Source organism: Hemitrygon akajei, chromosome 21 (genome assembly GCF_048418815.1).
Source record: "Hemitrygon akajei chromosome 21, sHemAka1.3, whole genome shotgun sequence".
NCBI lineage: Eukaryota > Metazoa > Chordata > Chondrichthyes > Myliobatiformes > Dasyatidae > Hemitrygon > Hemitrygon akajei.
The window spans coordinates 10,677,567-10,699,688 of NC_133144.1; the positions used below are offsets into that span (position 1 = coordinate 10,677,567).

Sequence of the window (22,122 nt, forward strand, 5' to 3'; positions counted from 1 at the left end):
ATGATTTATTAACCCGTTTAAGAATTTTATTCCATCTATCATCAGAAATCTGACAATTTAGGTCATCCTCCCAAGCATTTTTTATTTTATCTAAAAAGTCTTGTCTAGAATCAATCAACAAGTTATAGATACCGGTAATAGAACCATTAACAAAAGGTTTTAAATTTAAAAGATCATCCAGTAAATTTTTATCAGGACCTATAGGACTTTAAATACTCCTAACCTACAGGTTTTAGTTTTTACCTCTCTTTTAGCAAGAAGAGCAATCTTGCTTAAATGGAAGGAGTCTACCCCTCCTACACATCTTCAATGGCTACGTGATATTATGTCTTATTTAAATTTAGAAAAGATCCGCTGCTCAGTCTTAAATTCGAAACAATCTTTTTATGATATTTGGGGACCTTTCCTAAATTACTTTTCCAATTTATAAAGTTTAACAGTGCACAGACTTTTATGTATTTTATCTTCTCTTCTTAAGTGAATATGTTTTTTTTTCTAATTATCCATTGTCATCCATCAGCTTTTTTCTTTGGTAGTTGGTAGGGGGTTGACTTTTTTTATATATAAAAAATTTCTTTTATGATGTATGACCTATCTTTAAATTTTTGATTACAGAGTGGTATACCTTTATGTGTTATGCTATAACATTTTGATCAGTTTTATTACAATATATGAATGTACACAAGTTATGTTGAGATGTATCTATGTGTTGCACTCTGTAAATCTTTTTTCCTGAATAAAAATATTGTAAAAAGAAAGAAAGAATACATGTAACAATAATAAACTATAGCCAGTGCTGTGATCCCTCCCACCCCCAAATCCAGCTAATGAAGAGTGGCTACCTGGGGGACTAGAACCTCAGCCCGGTGGAGTGCCACGGCAGTGGATCTGGGACCAATTGAGCAGTGGAACGAATGTGCGTGGAGATTTGTTTCCCTTCTCTCGGCGGCTCAGTTCGAGGATCGGGCCAGATCCGGTCAGGGCCCGGTGTTGGTGATGTTGGTCTGGGCTGCGGTCCGGTGCGGAGGCCGGACGGGTGTTCGTGTTCCGATTGCCCGGCTCCGGCCCCAGGCGCAGTCTTCCCCCTTCCTGCGGGGTCTGGTGCCGAGCCGGGCGTTTAACGACGGGGAAAGAGAGGCCGAGCCTGCGGAGCAGGAACTGGAGGAGTTAATCAGGTTACAGTTGTCCCCAGTGCTTAACTACCTAACTAACCCATAACCAAGTTTAATAATAACTGCAACCAATGTTGACAGTAATTAATAATTACTGATATGAACTAATGGTGCATCCACTAATTAACCAGTATAATTAACTAATTAATCAAAATAATAATTAATCATTGATTCTGATGTTTTGATGTCGTTGAAAGGAGAACATTTAAAGAAAAACTTAATCACTAATAAACTTTTCTCGGGATTCCAGCTGGGTACTCGAAAAGACTTTCTTCGTCATTTACGCCGGGAAAACACCAGATCGTTTTTCGAAAAGACTTATACTCCTGTTTTTATGTTAAAAATTAAGCAGTGTATTAGTCTCCGGGGCTTTTTACCTTTGCGTTCTGGATGTGGATGAACTGCAGACACAGTTAAGGGTCAGAGATATTGTTAAGAGGCAGGATCAGATGGATTCAGACTGTCCCCAAGAACTGTCGCCCCTTGAACCCATTAACATTTTCTCCTCTCTTGTATATGTGTGTATATTGCAGAGAACACTTCCCAACAACGTGGTTAATTGGTTGCTGTAGATTGTCCCGTTATGTGAACTAAAAGGCAAAAGGAAAGAGAGGGGAGTTGATATGTGGGTGGGAGGGAATAAGTGACAGGGATATAGAGAGATGAATTGGATTATATGTTTGTTGTAGGAAGCCAGCAAGACCTAATGGCTCCAATTGTTTCTATTGGATTAAACTGTAGAATTGGTATTTTTCTTGTAGTTTCTTTCTTATGTTTGATTTTTTTTATATAATCACCTATATACATGTCATTGTTCAGTGAATTTTCCAGTAATCCTAGTATAGCTGTTTTTGTACTTCCCTGGAAGCTTCTTAAGTTTTGTTTTCTGTAGCAGGTGTCACCTCAGTTGATTCTGGCTATTTCATAGGTTAATTCATTGAGGCCTCTCTCGGTCAGGGTCGACCATGGATGTTGCGTCCTGGCTGTCTAGATACGCAAGCCTGGGCAGTAGGATATGGAGAGCAAGCTGTTGTCCATATCTCCATGCATCTGATGAACCCAAAGGAACAACAGTCTGGCACTAGCAGCGTCATAGGTGTTGCCAGTCGGCATTGAACTCAATGTAGGACTGCCTTAGGGACTCCAGCTCCGGATTTTTCCCTCGGGGTTTACTCCCTAAGCCCTCCCTGTAAGTGGGTATGGCTGCAACAGAGGTTTGAGAGTAGAGTTTTCCTTCTCCTAGATGAGCTGCCAACCATGGTTGATGAGCCCCATCTGCCTGAAGCGACTGGTTTTAAGGTGCAAGTAACCCACCTTTGCCCCTCCTCCTGTCAGTAGAAATGGTTCTGCCAGGCTTAGTAGCTAAGCCACACGTGGAGGCCAGGAGATGGACTTGGTTGCCAGAGGCTATTTGAGGCACACACCATTGGGAGCATTTAATAGGTCTTTTAAGCATTTAATAGAGCTTGTCACTATTACCACCCTCCCGGCTATAACAATCTTAAGGAACTGGTTAATTGTTATCACAAATTACTTGTGGTAATTTATACTATACTTCATGTATTATAAAACAAATTTCATGACATACATCAGTGATAATAAGCCTGATTCTGACCTTTGAAGGGCAGTAATGAACCAGATATGGTTTTAATGACACTCTAGTAGTTTCAAGGTCATTCTCTGAGACTGGCTTTAAACTCTTTCATAAACCCAATAGGCTCCTCTGAACTGCCAAAGTGTAAACAGTGGTAACCATGATAGGAGAATCATCCAAATGCATTCACTTAATTGCTTGTATAATTTATAACATTTGCAAAAGATGTGTAAGTGTATCTTTGAAAATATCACGCAGAACATTTCTCCCTCAACTTGCAGGGCTGAGAAGAATAAACAAAAAGCTATAAAATTCCGCCGGATTCAGGCGGAGTTTGGGAGTCGTGGAGCTCCGCCGAGAACTCTAACGACAGAAGCCCTGCAGCAAATCAGGTAAAACATGACTTGGCCAGTGCCTCTCAGTCAGGTTCTTGGATCTGGTGCAAATGAAAAGAGGTTAGGTTTATTTGTCACATATCCATCGAAACATACAATGAAACACATCATTTGTGTCAACAACCACCACAAAGGATTTGTGTATGGTACGCGCAGTATGGTAGCCTAGCAGTGTGACGTTAAAGTAAGTACATGTTTGGCACAGCATTGTGGGCCGAAGGGCCTGTATTGTGCTGTAGGTTTTCTATGCTATGGGCTTGGGTTCATTTCCTGCCGCCGTCTGTGAGGAGTTTGTACCTTCTCCCTATGACTGCACAGTTTCCTCTGGGTGCTCTGGTTTCCTCCCCATTCCAAAGATGTACAGGTTAGCAGGACAGTTGGTCACATGGGTGTAACTGGGCAGCATAGGCTCGCCGGGCTGGAAGGGCCTGTCACTGAGCTATATCTCCAAATAAATAAATAAGTGGTCAGGGGCAGTCCGCAAGTGTTGGCCATACTCCCAGCACCAACACACTAGCCCTAACCTGCATGTATTGGAATGTGGGAGGAAAGCAGAGCACCTGGAGGTAACCCACACAGTCACAAGGAAAACATACTAACCCATTACAGACAGTGGCGGAAGTCATCGGGGTCGCTAGTGCTATGCTAACTGTTACTTGGCTAGTGTCTCTCAGTCAGATACTTCAGAAAAGTGCAAGTGATATTTTGAGGCTTATTGACTAAGGTGAGGAAATATTCTGCTTGTTATTTTAGTACATTATGTCTGATCAATTTTGAGGGGTTTTTTTAGGTGTAAATGGAAAGGACTAACTAATGGAGAGAGGAAAACAGTAAAGATTTGCAAGGAGAATGGCTAGGTTCAATTCTGACCTCAGGTGCTGTCTGTGTGGAGTTTGCAGGTTCTCCCTGTGACTCAGTAGGTTTTCCCCAGGTCCCATAACCCATCAACTTGTGAGTTGGTGGGGTAATTGGTTGCTGTACATTGTCCCGTTATATGGATTAAAAGGCAATAGGAAAGAGAGGGGAGTTGATGGGTGTGTGAGAGGGAATAAGTGACGGGGATACAGAGAGATGTTTGTTGTATAGGAGCCAGCAAGACTCAATGGCTGCAATCTCCCCCTTTTGTGTGGTAGTAAGTGGGAAGAATGGGCAGTAATAGAACATTGCTGATAGATACATCTGCCCACTTAATCAATCCCTACCACTTAATCCCTTTATTTACATGAGACCATTCAATCCATCTTGTCTATGCTTGCTCCTAGCACAGCTGTCCATTGTCCCGTTCCTACTGTCCCTACTGCCTTTCATGTGCCTATCAAATCCTCTCATTCTTTTTGCCACTTGTTTACATTAGGGGTTAATTTACAGCAAGAAATTAATCTACCTCTAACATGCCTTCAGGATGTGGAGGAAACCAAAGCACCTGTTGAAAATCCTTGCAGTCGCGGGGATAACCTGCAAACTCCAGAGTGCACAGAAGATCACGTTTGAACTGTGGCTGCTGGAGGGAGCAGCCCTGCCTGCCGCATTACCACAGGGTCCCATATCGGTTTTTTACTCACCAGGTAACAGAGGCAGCAGACGGCATGTTAGCGTAGCGGTTAGTGCAGTTGCTTTATAGCATCAGTGATCAGGGTTCGGTTCCCACTGCTGTCTACAAGGAGTTTGTATGTTCTCCCCATGACTGTGAGGGTTTCTTCCAGATGCTCTGGTTTCCTCACACATTTCAAAGGTGTATGGTTAAAATTAGTAAGTTGTAAGCACGTTATGTTGGTGCCACTTGCATGGCAACATTTGCAGGCTGCCCCCAGCAAATCCTCAGGCTGTGTTGGTCGTTGACAGAATTAACACATTTTGATGTATATGACAAATACAGCTAATATTTGATAATCTTTACCAGTGTGATTAACCGATGGACTGATTCTCATGCATGCTGTCTGTGAACAATGTTAGTTTTCAGCCAGTGTAGATTACCTTCTGATGTATTTCAGGTTTTTGAAAGCGAGGTTTCCAGAGGAGTGGACTGTGTCTCAGCTGGCCGAGGGGTTCTCGGTGAGCGAGGATGTTATCCGTAGAATACTGAGGAACAAGTTTATCCCTTCGCCGGAAAGAAGAATGAAACAAGATGCAAAAGTAGCAGCAGCGATGCTGCCCCTCTCTCACAGAACAGAACAACCCCCTGTCAGGTTACCGGGCCCATCAGACCCAGGCAGATCCAAACTAGTCACGGATCAGCCACCTGTGCCCAGACTCTCTCAGGGGGCAGTCACACTTCCCGTACTCCCTGGCACCAGAACCAGGGAGGAGGAGGTGGGAGAAAGCAAACCCATTCAGCAGAGAATTAGTACAGACATCACTGATCAGGGTGTAATGAAGGTCAAAACGCAGAGGAAGGAAGCTGCTCGCAAGGAGAGGGACAGGTGCGGGAAAACCAGTGACATGTCTGATGTGGAGCAGCTTCCAGCTGGTGGAATCATGGATGAAGAATTGGAGAAATTCACAGCTGGAAGGCGGGAAAATCAAATGAACATTATACAGAGGGGCCGTGAATTTTATGACCAGGAAGGCAATTTCCTTTACAGAATTGATGAGCACCTGACTAATCCCAAACAGGAATCCTGACTTGTGCACTTGGTGTGCATCTGAAAGGGAGAGACCTGCCTGCCCATGGGGGTGTTCCCAAGTGGTTTACGACCAGTCATGTGATTTTTAACAATCATGCTGTTCTGTAGGAAACAAAGCCACCAATCTGCATTCAGCAAGATCCCACTGCAGCAGCAGCATGGTAATGAGCAGGTTATTTGTTAGTGATATTGTGTAAGGGGTAGAATTTCTGGACTCCAATGAAAACCTCTGTGGGATTGTAACGATGGAGCTTTATTTAGGTCTCAGACTGTGTGCCATAGACGTTTGGACCCACGGCAGCCTTGATTCGGAGGTAGGAGTTCTAATGCACAAATGAATCATCGAGTGACTGCTGTTTCTTCCTGATTCCCCCACCTGAGCAGCTGTCCACTTGATTGTGACCAGCTCCATAGTCGTGTTGAACGGACAGTTATTTTGTCACAGGTGTCTGGTCAGGACAGACCCAATCAGAAGGGTGGCCCCCACCGGGATGGAAATGTGGGGTCAGCCTTTTTCTGGGAATGACTGCATTGATTAAGATGGTGGGAGTTTGAACTGGCAAAGCAACAAATGTGCTGGGTATAAGGTGTGGAGACTGGGTAATGATATTGTGTGCTGTTTTCATTGCGAATAACTGCCTCACCCTGCACGCACCTGTAAACAAGATCATCTGCAATAAAAATCCTTGAAATGTTTCTGCTAATGTTCTCTGGTGAGTGTAATAAACTGAAATGAAAACCAATTCTTTAACAGCGTGGGCTCGTATTGAACAGGTTCTGTCAGAGTCTGTAGTGAAAAAAAGTTGTACTGTCTTGTCCTGTTCTCCGAAGTAGGCAGGTCCACAGACTCTGCCAGAGCAAACTGAAAGATACATGGAGTTGGTGTTCGAAATACCAGGCGATTTATTAAAAACTGGTGTGCAGCAGGAGGCCAGTCAAACCTGATCTACTTTAGTATGAATTTGGTACAGCTTTTACATTCTCAATTGACAAATAAAACTACATTTTGATAACAATGTGGCTACAGGAAGACTTAATTCAGTAATGGACTAGATCCTGATTGTAGAATAAAATGATTGTCTACGGATCTAACAGTAAATCCAGTTTTCTCATAGAATGGGTGCACTTTATAACAAAATTAACAACCCCCCCCCCCCCCCACCCCCGAGCCTTGGAAGCCATCACTGCCACATTCCATGTCTATATTTCCAGGCTTTATCTGCAGTTCCCTGTTACCACATTAGCACAACTCACATTCCCATTTACTGGTTACTAACCCTCACTATTCTTTCCTCTACAACAGGCTCCCACACTTCCTGCTTTTTTTGTGTCTTGGATGGGATGGCATGAGCCTGCAACTGCAGTTTGGATATTTGCTCCTAATCAGTGCGGATGGGGGCAAGTCAGTCCTGTGACCTCCATATTGGTATTCTCCTGGGTCTGGTCCAAGCCAAGTTTCTGTTCATGTCCAGGTGTCCCTGGAGAGGGAGAAGGTGGGCTCATTGGATCCCTTTCATGCCCAATGCACTTGGATAGTTGGGTTTGCATAAACAATAAAAAAAATTCTACAGATGGAATTACAGAGCCACACACACAAAATGCGTCAGGCAGTATCTATGGAGAGGAATAAACAATTGATATTTCAGGCCAAGACCCTCCATTTTGTGGAATATGCATTCAAGATGGCAATGGCACTTGCAGTAGTTGAACAGGATGGTTGAGTTGGAACAGGGACACTAGGATGTCGGATATTCAGTTTATGGAGTGCAGAATGAGTGAGGGTAACCAGGAACGTGCTGGAGCTGCCAGGTTTGCAGCAAATGAGGTGTGGGATGTGTTGGGGTTGTCAGTATTAATGTTAGTATGCTTTTTGTGTTATGCATTGACATATGGAGTATCTTCGCAGGTACAAAATAGCAGATTCAAGTTGCTTGGGAGCAGTACATTGCATAACAGTTAACACAAGACTTTACAGCACCAGCGACCACCAATCAGGGTTCCATTGCCACCAATATCTGTAAGGAGTTTGTACACTCTCCCCCAACCAGGTTGGTTTCCTCCCAAATTCCAAATGTAACTCTTGGTTCGGCTAGCTGCTTAATTTAGGGGAGGACAACCCTCGGCCTGGCCAAACTTAAGAAATCTTGTTTGGGTGGATCCTGTGCAATGTGTCCCATTACAAATCAATACCACGAAATAACAAACAGTGCACAATGTGATTAAATGATTGAGCTTTATAACTCTTAATTTGACTATATGGTTAGTAAAGAAACAAAAAAAAGGGCCCGTTCTCATGAAACAGTCTAATGAGCAACGTTGGAGCTCACGGATCAGTCCACTGGTTTCCTGTCGACCTCCTCAGAGCGTAGCCGACTCTTGGACCCTCGCTCCAAGTCCACTCCGTCTGGCAGTCCACTAACTCTCAATTTGCATCTTCTCTTTTCATCTCTCCCCGGCAAAAGACCGCAAAATCCTGCCTCCCAGACCCACAAGAAAGAACAACATCTGTCTCATTGGATAGCCCACATTCCAAAGCCCCATTATCTCTGGTCATTACCCAAACACTGCTGCTACAGAGAAACCATTACATTAGCAATGAAACCTTACAGTGCGTTACATAAAGATGTACAGTCAGGATCAGAGTTGTGGGCATCCTATTTTGGCGCAGGAAGCATGGCAACATTTGCAAGCTGCCTTCAGCACAATCCTCACTGATAAGATTTGAGGCAAACAATGCATTTCACTGTATGTTTCAATGTACATGTGATAAAGCTAACCTTTAATGCTGGCCTGGCATTCAGCAAGTCCATTCCTAATCTGGTTCTGGCCACAGCTCAATTTTCCTGCCTGCTTCTGTAACTCACCAAAAGAATAAACACAACATGCTGGGAATCTGGAGTGACACACAAAATGCTGGAGGAACTCAGCAGGGCAGGACTTGATGAAGGGTCTTGGCCCTCTCCATAGATGCTGCATGACCTGCTGAATTCCTCCAGCATTTTGTGTGTGTCACTCTGAAACAGAACATGTGGGAGATCTTCAGCAGGTCAGACAATATAAATGGCTAGAGTTAAAATTTTAGGTTGACTTTTCATCTGAACTAGAAAGTCAGAAATGTTTAAGTTGTAGAAGATCAGAGAGAACAATGGGAATTCATCTATGAAGGTTCTTGAAATGTTAATATCCTTTCTCTCCAAAGACACTACCTGCTCTGCAGAATGGAGCATCTGCATCTTTTGAATGAACCACCCCGGTTTCTCAGCTCTTTGGAGAATTGCAGTGATTCACGACCCTCACAGCAGAACTATCACCACATCCACGTTTTGATTAGCTGAAACCTTACTCTAAAATTTTCAAGTTTATAGTCACGGGCACACAGGCGCTAGGTATAAATGCCAATGAAAAGTACCTTCTCGCCGCAAATTAAGCACAATGTACATGGCAAAATGAACAATTTAAAATCATAACTTCGACTACGTTGCCAGCTACTCCCGCGGGGAACATCGGCCTGTTTCAGAAACATTATTTAGCACGGAAACGGACCAGCAGCCTAACCTGTCCAAACGGTCCATGTTAACCCGTCCTGTTATGTTTAAACAGAACCACTCTTCTAATCCGTGAGTATTTGTCTTTGCGGCTGCCCAATTTGCCATCTCCCACAAATGCCCTAGCAGACGCTGAATTGGCCGGTGTGCCGGTTAGGGAACAGAATGGAAATGCACCGAACCGCTGGTACGGGAGTGACCCTGTGATTCCCTGCACCGGATATCGGATACCACTGGCTCTCTGCTCCTCCCTGATGCTGGGCTCGACATGGCCTCGGACGTACATCGAATCCTCGATGCCGCCGATTTCGCAGCGAGAAAACACAGAAAACAGCGGCGCAAAGACCCGGAACAAACTCCATACATCAATCACCCCCTGGGTAAGGAAAGTGGGGCGGGTTCCGGCCCTTTGCAGACTCGCCGCCCTCGGCCAATCCCTAGTCACCGTTCACCCACCGTGGCTACAATTCATTTCCTCTTCCCCAAACGCAGAGGAGGCCCCCGCCCCGAGCCGTGTACTTACTCAAATTTTCGTTTAAATGTAATTGTACCTGCTTCAACCACTTCCTCTGGCAGCTCATTCCAGATTCTCACCACGCAACACCTAATAAAAAATTTTAAAAACACAATAAAAGGTGGACTTTGGGTCCCATTTAACTATTTCTCCTTTAACTTTAACCCTGTGCCATCTAGTTTTAGACTCCCCTACCAGGGATAAAGTCAGCAAACATTCACCGTATCTACTCCCGTCATGATTTTAAAAACCTCTAAAGTTATCCCCCAGCTTACAACGCTCCAAGGAAAAATAGTCCCAGCCTAGGGAAATTGCTGGAGAAAATTCTTAGGAAGAGGATAGATGAGCATTTGGAAACCCATGGTTTAATTAGGGAGAGCCAGCATGGCAGGTCGTGCCTTACCAACTTGATTGAGTTTTTTTGTTAAGGCAACAAGAGAGATTACCTAGCCCTTGCTTCCCTAACTTTGGGGAAAAGTTTGTGTGCATTCATCCTGTTTATGTCTCTCATAATCGTATGCACTTGAAATCACTTCTCAGTCTCCTATGCTCCAAGCAATAAAGTCATAGCTGTCCCAACCTCTCCTTTGACCTATTTCCTCAAGACTTGGCAACATACGTGTAAGTATTTTCTGCATTCTTTCCAGCTTAATGGCATCTTTCCTATAGCGGGGTGACCAAAACTGAACACAAGCCTCACCAACATCTTGTACACTTGCACTATAACATCCTAACTTCTCTACTCAGTGTCCTGACCAATGAAGAACAGTGTGCCAAAAATAGCAGATAATGAAGTTTCTCTAGAAATATCCTTTTTTCTTCTTAAAAATAATGAACTGGGAACTGAAAAGATAAAGAGGGGTTCCGTATAAACAGTGTAGCCTTTCCACATTATTATTCTTCGAAGAGGACCTTGAACCTATAACCCCTGCCTCAAGAGGTTAGCACTAGTGACCTACTTTAGAAGAGCTGTTGTTGTCTTAAGAGATGCAGTAAAGTTGTGCAGATCCCAGAGACAGTGAAAGCCAGGTGATCTATTTTGGCCACAGGGGTGATAAGCTGAGGGGCTCTCAGCAGTAACTCCTGCTAGAGAGGGAGCTTAACGTGTCTGGTTCAAGCACCTTTACAGCATTGGGCTAGAACTGTGATAGCTCTCCTGATTGAAAAAAAAACAATTATTGCCAGCTCTTTAGACTCCAACTGTGAGAGTGACAATTTGAGGGAAATTCCCAGAAAATACATGTGATTGTGAAATGATACACAAACTTTTTCTATCAGGAAGTTTTGATGAAGGGTTTTGGCCCAAAATGTCAACTGTTTTTTCCTTGTCATAGATGCTGCTCGACTTGCTGTGTGTTACTCTGGATTTCTGGCATCTGCAGAATATCTTGTGTTTAAGGGATTGCGAGTTTTTGTAACTCCCTATTTCAAAAGGCAATGGAAATAGTCTTTACATAATTTTAAGACTGAGGTAGATACCTGGTGTGGAAAATTACTGAAGGTAGGTGGAATTCAGTGCTGATGTTAGTCAGATCAGCCATGATCTTATTAAATGGTGGAGCAGGTTTGAAGGACCAGTTGTTTGTATTTTGGAATAAGTTTGGAGCTGTAGCAGATGAGATGGAGACTTGCTGAAGTGGTATGCAGTTAAATTTTCCCTACTGTATAGATTAGAGATAAAGGTTAGCTTTGTTTGCCACATGTACACAGAAACATACAGTGAAATCTGTCATTTATGTCAATGACCAACACAGTCTGAGGATGAGCTGGAGCAGCCTGTAAGTGTCACCATGTTTCCTGTGCCAACATAGCGAGACCACAATTTTTAACCCTTACCAATCCATTTGTGGGAGGAAATACACGCAATCACTAGCAGAACGTAGAAACTCCTTACATTGAGCAGCAGAATCTTTCAGCTGGTGCTGTAAAGCATTAGCACTATGTTAACCACCACACTACTGTGCTGCCAACACATTTGTCATATACTGTACATACAGAATGTTTACTTCAAGCAGTGAGATGTTAGCCCAGGCAGCGAGGTGTTAGCCCAGGCAGCGAGGAGTTAGCCCAGGCAGCGAGGAGTTAGCCCAGGCAGCGAGGAGTTAGCCCAGGCAGCGAGGTGTTAGCCCAGGCAGCGAGATGTTAGCCCAGGCAGCGAGATGTTAGCCCAGGCAGCAAGGTGTTAGCCCAGGCAGTGCAGGTCCCTTAGACAGACATGCTCATTTAGCTCATGAAATGAATCCCAGCTCACTGAAAAACTCTCCAATCAAAGGATTTCAAAGTACATTTATTATCAAAGAATGTATAAATCATACAAATTCAAGATTTGTTTGCTTACAGGCAGCCACAAAGCCCTCCATATTTGCAATTCTTTCTCCTTCACACATCCAGACTGATCCTGTCAAAGATTCGGCATATCATCTAAAACTTTGACCAAGTTCTATGGATATGTGGTGGAGAGTATATTGACTGGGTGCACCACAGCCTGGTAGTAGAAGCACCAATACCCTTGTATGGAAAAGCTTACCAACAGGAGTGGATACAGCCCAGTCCATCATGGGTAAAGCCCTCCCCACCATGCATCCACCATCAAGGAACCCCACTATTCAGGCCATGCACTCTTTCTGCTGCCATCAGGAAGAAGGTCCAGGAGCCTCCGGACCCACACCACCAGGTTCAGGAATATATATTACCCTTCAACCATTAGGCTCTTGAACCAGAGGGTATAACTTCACTCACCCCAACACTGAACTGTTCCCACAACCTATGTTCTCACTTTCAATGACTCTCCACCTCGTTATCTTGATATTTATTGCTAATTTTTAAAATTATTTATTTTTTTCTTCTTTTTATATTTGCAGAATGTTGTCTTTTACTCATTGGTTGTTTGTTTGTCCTCCTGGGTGTGGTATTTCATTGATCCTTTGTGTTCCTTGTATTTACTGTAAATGCCCACAAGAGAATGAATGTCAGAGTTGTGTATGGTGAAATATATGTACTTTGATAATAAATTTACTTTGAATTTTGAATTTTGAATGATCCTTGCTTCCATTGCTCTTTCTGAGTCCCAACCCACAATCTCAGTGTACTTCACAACTGCATAAGTTGAATAGACGATGTCTTCTACAATGATACTTTAACATTTTTATACCCTTCTCATTGTAATTTGAATGCCTGCCAGTGAGATTGCTGAGATTTATTTTTCTATCTGTTTAAAGGTGTTTCCCGAATCCTGTCACATGAAGCTGGAGTTACAGATGTGGTCATCTTGCAGGTAAATGTATTGCAGGTGTTTTTTACTCCCACTGAGCCCATCTTGGCTGCTTAAAGAATTTTAGAAGACTGTTGTCCAGCATTGACAAACAGCTCCCCTTATAAATTACAGAGACATTTTGGCAGAGTAACAGGCCATTCACTCCAGAGGTCTCTGCTGTGCACTTGCAAGTTGTGCCTCACACAAACTTCCCCTCTGAGCCTAAAGATCTGTGATTAACCTGATAGAAACTACTTTATGTATTTCATGCTGCTGAATTGTTTGGTAACATTTTATTGTAAGACTCAATCCTGGGAAGTTACAGTCAATCGTATCACAATCGTCTCTAACTTCAGTATCATGATATCATAGCAGTTGGTGTAGCACTGTTACAGTGCCAGCGACCCAGGATCAATTCAGCTGCTGCCTGTAAGGAGTTTGTATGTTCTCTCCATGACCACATGGGATTCCTCTGGGTGCTTTGGTTTCCTCCCACATTCCAAAATGTACGGATTAGGAGGATCAGGCAGGTGTAATTGGGTGATGCGGGCTCATTGGGCCGGAAAGGCCTATTATTGTGCTGTATCTTTAAATAAAATAAAAATAATGCAAGGCATTACAGGATAAATAAATGACAGTGTTTGGAGCAATGAACCTCTCATCAGAGCTGAATGTGTCACCAACCATGCGTTAACCGGGTTGGGACTGGGTTGCCTGTCATTGACTGAAGATAATTCAGCTGGCAGGACCTTCTTGTGCTCTTTCTCAAGGCGGCACTTCTCCATGACACTGTTGAGGATACTGACACCACACTAGAGGAGATCGAGGAGCAGTTTGGAGAGAAGGTTCGGAGTATCGTTGCTGAGGTGACGGATGATAAGTCACTTTCGAAGGCGGCACGGAAGAAGCTTCAGATCCAGCACGCACCTCACTGCAGCCGTGAAGCCAAACTGGTGAAACTGGCGGACAAACTGTACAATCTGCGGGATCTCAAACGCTGCACACCCAAAGGTCAGTGCCATTCTAACTCCGACACGGTCTGGGTATAAGTCTGGATCACTGTCTCTGAGCATGTCTCAATGAGGCCACTCTCAGTTTGGAGGACCAACACCTCATATTCCATCTGGGTAGCGTCCAACCTCACAGCATGAACACTGATTTCTCTAACTTCCAGCAATTTCTCCCCCATCCTCCTTTTTCCACTCCCCATTCCGGCTCCCCTCTTAGCCCTTCTCTTCCCCTCACCTGCCCATCAACTCTGGTTCCTTTTCTCCCATGTTCCACTCTCCTTTCCTATCAGTCCTCTTCTTCAGTCCTTTACCTCTTTCACCCGTCAGCTTCCAGGTTCTCATTTCAACCCCTCCCCCATGCACCTACCTTCCCCCTTGCCTGGTCTCATTTATCACCTTCTAGCTTGTACTCCATTCCAGCCCCCACCTTCTTATTCTGTTTTCTTCCCCCTTCTTTTCCAGTCCCGATGAAGGGTCTTGGCCCGAAACATCGACTGTTTATTCCTCTCCATAGATGCTGCCTGACCTGCTGAATTCCTCCAGCATTTTGTGTGTGTGTTGCTCTGGAATCTCTTGTGTTTAAGCAAAACAGGTTGGATTTGTCCACAGAAGTGTCCCTGCAGCAAAATGTCTAGCACAGAGCAGTGTGATAATATGGCAGGGGGCCATTCTGAAAGGAATGGATTGTACCAGAGGGTTAAGGAACCTCTATCTCACCTGACTTCCGTTGAATCATCATTCAGGGTGGACAGAGGAAAGAGTTGAAGAATATTTCATCTGGGCTTCCAAAGTAGTTGCTGGACTCCGAGGAACCAGTCAAGCCTTAGAAAGCAGCTTGGACGCACTGTTCAAAGAAAGAAACATTTTTACTCGGTAATGGGCCCTGCTGTCTTTTTCAGTGAACATACAATAAGGATCGTTTACTGTAAGATGAATAAATTAAAATATCTATCTTGTCCTGAGGTAAAACTAAATATTGAGGAATGTGCATGGTCTCAATTTTTCTTCCTGATGTTTGTCCTTAGACTGAGTAAACTGGTACTGTGAATTCTTCTCTGCTAAAATCTATTTGAAATAAATGTTGGTTATTTAGTTTGACTCACTGTGTTGTGTCGTTTCACTGAAATGATTCTTCATGATTTGATTGTAAAGAGTAAATAAGTGGCCCCTCTTAAAAGTTTATCTTTCATTTTTCACCATCAAAGATCTCGGTAGGTGGGTGTTATTTGACTGGAGGGCTTTTCAGAAACTATTTCTGTAAAGCTTTAAAACCTCTCCAGGTTTGATCTTCCTGTGGTAAACTATGTATACCTGTCTGGACACGCCCCTCTGCTGACTGCTCCTGTGGCTCCTCCCGCAGACCCCTGTATAAAGGCGATTGGAGGCACTGCTTCTCCCTCAGTCTCCAGGATGTTGTGTGGTGGTCTCTTGCTGCTAATTGTGGTCTCTTGCAGCTAATAAAAACCTATCGTTCACCTCCCGTCTCCGAGAGTTATTGATGGTGCATCACTTCCACACAGTCAATTTTCACACATAAAAAATCAAAACACTGAAGTTTCTTAACAGTTTTTTTTGCTTTATGTGGAATGCGTTGTCTGCTTACACCCACATACAGTTGGCTGTGCTTCCTGATGCTCCTGTCTGCCCAGATGACATAGATTGGTGGAATGTAGTTCAACAAGGTTAGAGTGGTAGTTATCATCTTTCTCAACTTTGGGCCACGTGGTAGGTTAGATCATGTGGGATAAAAATTAGCTTGGTGGTGAGAGTTAGAGTGGTGGGGAAGGACTGTGCTGCAGACTGGAGGTCTGTGAGCAGTAGTGTGTTGTAGGAACTGGTGATGGGCCCACTGTTGTTTGTCATCCACATTAATGATTTGGTTGGAAATGTAGCTGACATGGTTAGTAAGTTTTGCAGATGACATCAAAATTGGTGTTATAGTGAAGAAGGTTTGCTAAGATTCCAACAGGATATAGATCAATTATGAAAATGGGCCAAGGAAGAGCAGATGTCCTTCTGTTCTGAGGCTGACTCTCCAACAATTGGAAATAAATAGATTTACAGTGCAAATTAATAAAATCATTCTAGGCATTCTTAGAGTAGGTTACATGGTTGGCACAACATTGTGGGCCGAAGAACCTGTAATGTGCTGTAGATTTCTAAGTTCCATGTGCATTGGAACATTAACTGTGTGTACGTGTCTGTTTCTCTCTCTCGCCTCAGTTGCTGCTGCGCCCACTCAGCTTTTTGGCATTTTCAAATTTTATGATTTCCAGCATCTGCAGTTTTTCTGAGAAATGTTGGTGACAGGGTAGAAAAAAATCAGTAAAATTAAAGATCTGGATTCTATGGCATCATTCCCACCCCCTTTTAGACATCACAAAGCCTTTACATCCAATTAAGTAGTTCTAACATGTAATCACTGACATGTGGGAACCTTAGAGATTAATTCAATTCTTGTGAAGAATTAACTGAAATGACAATGTTTTAGGGTGATTGAGGGATAAATACTGGCAGTTCACAGAGATATCTCTGTGAGAGATTAATTGGAAGTGTTGTGCTCCTCTCTTTGCAGTTGCTGCCTGACCTGTTGAGCATTTCCAGTGGGGTTTTTTTTCAGTCAGAGTTCCAGTATTTGCAACACACACAAAATGCTGGAGGAACTCAGCAAGTCAGGAAGCATCTATGGAGGGAAATGGTCAGTCGATGTTTTGGGCCAAGAGCTTTCTTAATGATTGGAGGAGGAAAACTTTCCTTAGGGAAGGCAGACCTTGAAGAGTCTTTGCATTTCAGCAGCAAAACTCCTGTCCAGTGCTGATGAAGGGTCTAAATCTGACATGTTGACTGTCAATTTGCTGTCATAGATGCTGCCTGACTTGCTGAGTTCAAGAGTGCATGGTAACATTGTGGTTTGCATAATGCTTTGCTGCGCCAACAACTCATGTCCAATTACCACCACTGTTTGTAAGGAGTTTGTACGTTCCTCCTGTGACTGTGTGGGCTTACTCTGAATGCTCTGGTTTCCTCACATTACAAAGATATACAAGTTAAGGTTAGTACATTGAGGGCATGCTACGCTGGCGACACTTGCAGGCTGCTCCCAGCACATCCTTGGCATGAGTTGGGCGTTGATGCAATGACACGTTTCAACCTACATGTGACATATGCAGCGAATCTCTTCTCGTTCTCCAGCATTGTGTGTGTGTGTTGCTCAGGAGTTTCGGATTTGCAGTTTTTTGCTCAAAACCTGAATGTACTGCGTTCAGTGGTGGCGTGGTAATTTTGTTCCTCCTCCACAGAGGCTGCCTGACCTGCTGAATGTGAAAGATGGCTTTGACGGCGGGAGAGCAATCACTGAAGATGAGGCTGAGCCCCAGGCGAACGTGCAGCGGGAGCAGTCCATCCCACCGTGCTGGTTTACACCGGGCCTAGGAGAAGCCTGTTGCTAGGAGATGGGCGGCCGGAAGCGACTGCCGTAACCCGGAAGCGCTTTTGCGGAAAGATGGCGAGCCGCCGCGATGCCCCAGACCTGCCGGACTTTGACTTCTTGAAACGTCTCGCCCGGGACCAGTTGGTCTACTTGTTGGAGCAGGTGGGTGGAGGGGAGAGGGCAGCCGTCTCAGGGGCCTCGTCCGGTCACCTGATTAAGTGTGTCAGGAGAGGGGGAGTGTTGACGGGCAAAGGAGGGAGAGTGACAGGTACCAATCGGTCTGCGGTTAACGGAGGAGAGGTGTAACGGTGCGAGACGGGGTGATGGGAGAGAGTGGCAGTTTGGGGAAGCCGGGGATGACGCATTGGTGTAATGGAGGGAAATGGATGAAGGGAGATTAACGTGGGATGTAGATTACGGGGCATACTGACGGCAGCGAGATAGGCGAAGGGCTTGGTGATTGAAGGGAGATGGGTTGACTGGGAAAGAAAGGCGGGCTGGTGTAATGAAGGGAGGGAGAGTAACGGGTACTGATTTGAGCAGACTCATGAAATCGTTCACAGAGATAGAACTTTGGTTTCTTTGTCTGAATATCTGAATCACTCAGTGAGTTTCTTTTCTCATGGGATCTGCTTACTGTCAGTTACCGGGAAAGAAGGATTTGTTCATTGAATCTGCTCTGATGAGCCCACTGGACCGGATTGCAAATGTCTCCATCCTGAAGGTAGGGTGAAATCAAGTCTGAGACCCATCTGTTATCTCTGTACAAAAACATCATTTGTGACTATGACGCCATACCTTTCATGACCCATTACAACCAATTGCACCATCGTCTTCCCCTGGGATCCATCTATTTCAGCTTCATATCTTCTCCATTCCTCTCCACCATTGCTATGCATTTGGCTGCCTCTCCAGTACACCACTGGGACAACAATCTTTGCCTCTGTTGCTCTGTTGTCTGAGCTGGTCACCTGGTAAGTTGTGTATTAAAGACTGAAAGCATCCAGTGTAATGACAGCATGGAACAAATAGATCATCTGGCAATTGAATCCTCAGAAGCATGTAGATATTACTGCTTAACATTTGCCTCCCCATCAGCAGTTACAATTTATTTATTTAGTTAGAACTGTGCGGAACGAGCACTTCCAGCCCAATGATCAGCACTGTTCAGCAACCCACTTATTTAACCCAAGCCTAATCACAGGAGAATTTACAATGACCAGTTAACCTGCTAATCGGCCAGTGGTGTAGTAGCATCTGCACTGGACTTTGAGGCGAGTGGTCCTAGGTTTGAATCCGGTCAGCTCCTTGAACGCTTTCCGTCCCTGCTGGGTTGAGTGTCAAGCTGGCAACTTGGCCTTGTAGAAACAGACAAAATTGTTAAAGAAATGGCAAAGTTGTTGCCCGATGCGCCACAAGGCACGGAAAAGGACAACAATTAACTTACTAACTGGTATGATTTTGGACTGTGGGAGGAAACCTTAGTACTTGGAGGAAAACGACAGGGTTCACAGGGAGAACATACAAACCCCCTACAGGACACATTGGAATTGAACTCTGAACTCTGACGCTCGAGTTGTAATAGCTTTACACTAACCACTATTCTTCCATGGCTAATCCATGGTAAGAGACATATTGAGTGATGCTGACCTGACAGGGTGCCAGCTGAACGCACAAATTGATTTGTTGGTTTGATTTAATATTTCAGACATCAGCAAATGTCTGTGATCATTGTTGAATCGTTCCTTGCGTTTATTTCCAGGGTTTTCTAAAAGCAAAATATCATAGGTGCCGAAAATGTCAAATAAAATCAGAAAGTGTTAGAATTACTCAATATTTTAGACTGTTACGTACCTCGTAACTGGGTGTCTGACCAGCAGAGAAAGAAGAATCCGTTGGAGTCTGGTGGTACTATATTCAAAAGTGTTTATTAGTAAAATAAGCAAATCAATACCAATAATGCAAATATATAGATAACACACATTAGCAATAATAAACCTAAAAGTGTAGGAATAATAATAAGCAATAATAAACAAGCTCTATCGATGTCTGGGGGATAATGAATTGTCATAGAAAAGTACAAAGTTCAGTTCAGTTCACGCGTGCTGAGGTAGATATGGTTGTTGTGTTGTAATCGTTGGAGAGAGAGAGAGCAAGCGAGATGTAACAGCTACAGTCAGGCAAACCTTCCTTTGCGTTCTTGGTCCGTCGCGTCGTTGTGGCCATTCAGTTATGACCCCTCTGTCCTTCAGCTAGACCGTTCTTCTGTGGTGGACTCGTCACTCTGGCATGAGTGGACACACACACAAGTCCCCACCGGCCCTGCTATAACACTGTGAGTTTAACTGACCGGTCTCCAATGCCCCACACCTTCCCGTGGGTTCCAACACTCAATCAGTGTCCACTAGTGTGTCTCCTGGTGTGTCTGAAGGGTGTCTCTCCAGACCTGACTTTTATCCTTACTCACAGGGTCTCAGCTATCAATCAGTTTTGAATGGCTGTGTCCATCAAACCAGCCCATTCCAGCTGTCCACTGAGGAATGTTAATGAACAGAATGGTATAAGATAAATAACCCTCTCAGAAGTCATAATACGGTGAATCAACAAGACTCTGTCCCCTCTCTTATCTGTAGCAGATGTTCTTGCATGTTTCCTCCTCTCTCTCTCTCCCTCTCCCTCTCCCTCTCCCTCTCCCTCTCCCTCTCCCTCTCCCTCTCCCTCTCCCTCTCCCTCTCCCTCTCCCTCTCCTCCCCCTCCCCTCCCCTCCATAGCAACAGTAATGGCTTGTGATTCTCCCGGGGGAGGGGGGGGGAACATGGGCAACTCTGCACCCTTCTGCCCATCAGAGCTGTTCATCCTTCATAACAAGAGGCAGAAAGAATTAATGTTTCAGGATGATGATTTTCATTTGATCTGGGTAAGACCATTTGACCTAGGAGCAGAATTAGACCATTCGGCCAATCGAGTCTGCTCTGCCATTCCATCATGGCTGATTTATTATCCCTCTCAACTCCATTCTTCTGCCTTTTCCCTGTAGCCTTTGATGTCCTGATTAACCAAGAACCTGTTAGCCTCTGCTTTAAAGATACTCAGTGACTTAGCCTGCTCAGCTGTCTGTGGCAAAGAATTTTGCAGATTCACCACCCTCTGCCTAAAGAGTTTTTCCCTCATTTCTGTTCTAAATGGACATCCCTCCATTCTGAGGCTGTGCTCTCTGGTCTTAGACACCCCACTATAGGAGACATCGTCTCCACATGCACTCTGTCCGGACCTTTCAATAGAGATCCCCCCCCCCCCCCCCCCCGACTTTTCTAATGTTCCTGTGAGTACAGGCACAGAGCCATCAAATGCTCCTCATTCAATAACCCTTACTTTCCTGGGATATCTGTTCCTACATGTTATTCCTGAGATAATTCTCGAGAACCTCCTCTGGACTCTCCAATGTTAGCACATCCTTGTTTAGATAAAGTGCTCAAAACTTCACAATACTCCAAGTGTGGTCTGAGTAATGCCTTATAAAGCTTCAGCATTATATCCTTTTGTATTCTAGTCCTTTAGAAAAGAATACTAACATTGCATTTTCTTTCCTTACCACCAGCTTAACCTACAAATTAACAATTAGGGAATCCTACATGATAGCTCCCAAGTCCCTCTGCCCCTCTGATTTTTAAATTTTCTTCCCATTTATAAAGTAGTCCATGCCTTTGTTCCTTCTACCAAAGTGCATGACCATGCAAACTTGGCCACAAAAGCCATCAATTCCTTCATCCAAATCATTGACATACAATGTGAAAAGAAGTAGTCCCAACACTGAGTTGTTCAGCACATCACTAGTGACTGGCAGCCAACCAGAAAAGGCCCGTTCATTCCCACTCTTTGCCTCCTGCCAATCAGCCAATCCTCCAACCAAGCTAGTATCTTTCCTGTAATACCATGGGCTCTTATCTTGTCATAGGCCTTCTGAAAATCTAAAAAAAATCCAAATGAGTCTCCTCTATCCTGCCTGTTATTTCCTCAAAGAATTCCAACAGATCTGTCAGGCAAGATGTCCCCTTTAGAAAACCATGCTGACTTTGGCCTATTTTATCATGTGCCTTTATGTACCTCAAAACCTCATCCTTAATAATAGACTCCAACATCTTTCCAATCACTGAAGTCAGACTAACAGGCCTATAATTTTCTTTCTCATGCTCCCCCCACTTTAAGAAGTGGAGTGGCATTTGCAATTTACCGGTCCTCAGGAACAATTCCAGAATCTAGTGATTCTTGAAAGATCATTACTAATGCCTCCACAATCTCTTCAGCTACCCCTTTCAGAACCCTGGGGTGCAGTACATCTGGTTCAGATTAGTCAGTCTATTTGCTTCAGACTATTCAGCTTCCCTAGCACTTTCTCTTTAGTAATAACAATGGTACACATTTCTGTCCCCTGACCCTGTTGCATTTCTGGCGTTCTGCTGTTGTCTTCCACAGTGAAGGCTAATGCAAAGTACTTATTAAATTCACCTGCCATTTTTAGTTCCCCATTGCTCCATTATCATTTTCCAGCAGTCTGATATCCACTGTCATCTCTCTTTTATTCCTT

The 22,122-nt window shown here is 44.1% G+C and overlaps 3 protein-coding genes across 4 annotated transcripts in view; all 3 read left to right on the top strand.

Moving 5' to 3' along the window:
* Window positions 1-850: 850 nt before the first annotated feature.
* ngrn (neugrin, neurite outgrowth associated) lies at window positions 851-6,481 on the top strand. Its single transcript, XM_073024789.1, has 3 exons — window positions 851-1,175; window positions 3,048-3,158; window positions 5,153-6,481. The coding sequence occupies exons 1-3, from the start codon at window positions 997-999 to the stop codon at window positions 5,781-5,783; spliced, it is 921 nt and encodes a 306-aa protein (XP_072880890.1). The 5' UTR covers window positions 851-996; the 3' UTR covers window positions 5,784-6,481.
* A 2,923-nt stretch (window positions 6,482-9,404) lies between these two features.
* Window positions 9,405-17,440, top strand: hddc3 (HD domain containing 3). Of its 2 annotated transcripts, none has more exons than XM_073024791.1 (5): window positions 9,405-9,710; window positions 13,063-13,118; window positions 13,868-14,108; window positions 14,851-14,980; window positions 15,323-15,582. In XM_073024791.1, exons 1-5 carry the CDS (start codon window positions 9,599-9,601, stop codon window positions 15,366-15,368), a joined length of 585 nt encoding a protein of 194 aa, XP_072880892.1. In that variant the 5' UTR covers window positions 9,405-9,598; the 3' UTR covers window positions 15,369-15,582. The 2 variants fall into 2 exon arrangements, with proteins under 2 accessions (XP_072880892.1, XP_072880893.1); XM_073024792.1 differs by lacking the exon at window positions 15,323-15,582 and adding an exon at window positions 17,407-17,440 and having other exon boundaries at window positions 9,406-9,710.
* A 108-nt stretch (window positions 17,441-17,548) lies between these two features.
* The window catches only part of vps33b (VPS33B late endosome and lysosome associated), a 48,452-nt gene continuing 43,878 nt past the window's right edge, over window positions 17,549-22,122 (top strand). The window contains exons 1-2 of the mRNA XM_073024790.1: window positions 17,549-17,699; window positions 18,181-18,261. Of these exons, the coding sequence (XP_072880891.1) occupies window positions 17,610-17,699; window positions 18,181-18,261 (171 nt within the window). The 5' untranslated portion in view covers window positions 17,549-17,609. The remainder of the gene's footprint in view (window positions 17,700-18,180; window positions 18,262-22,122) is intronic.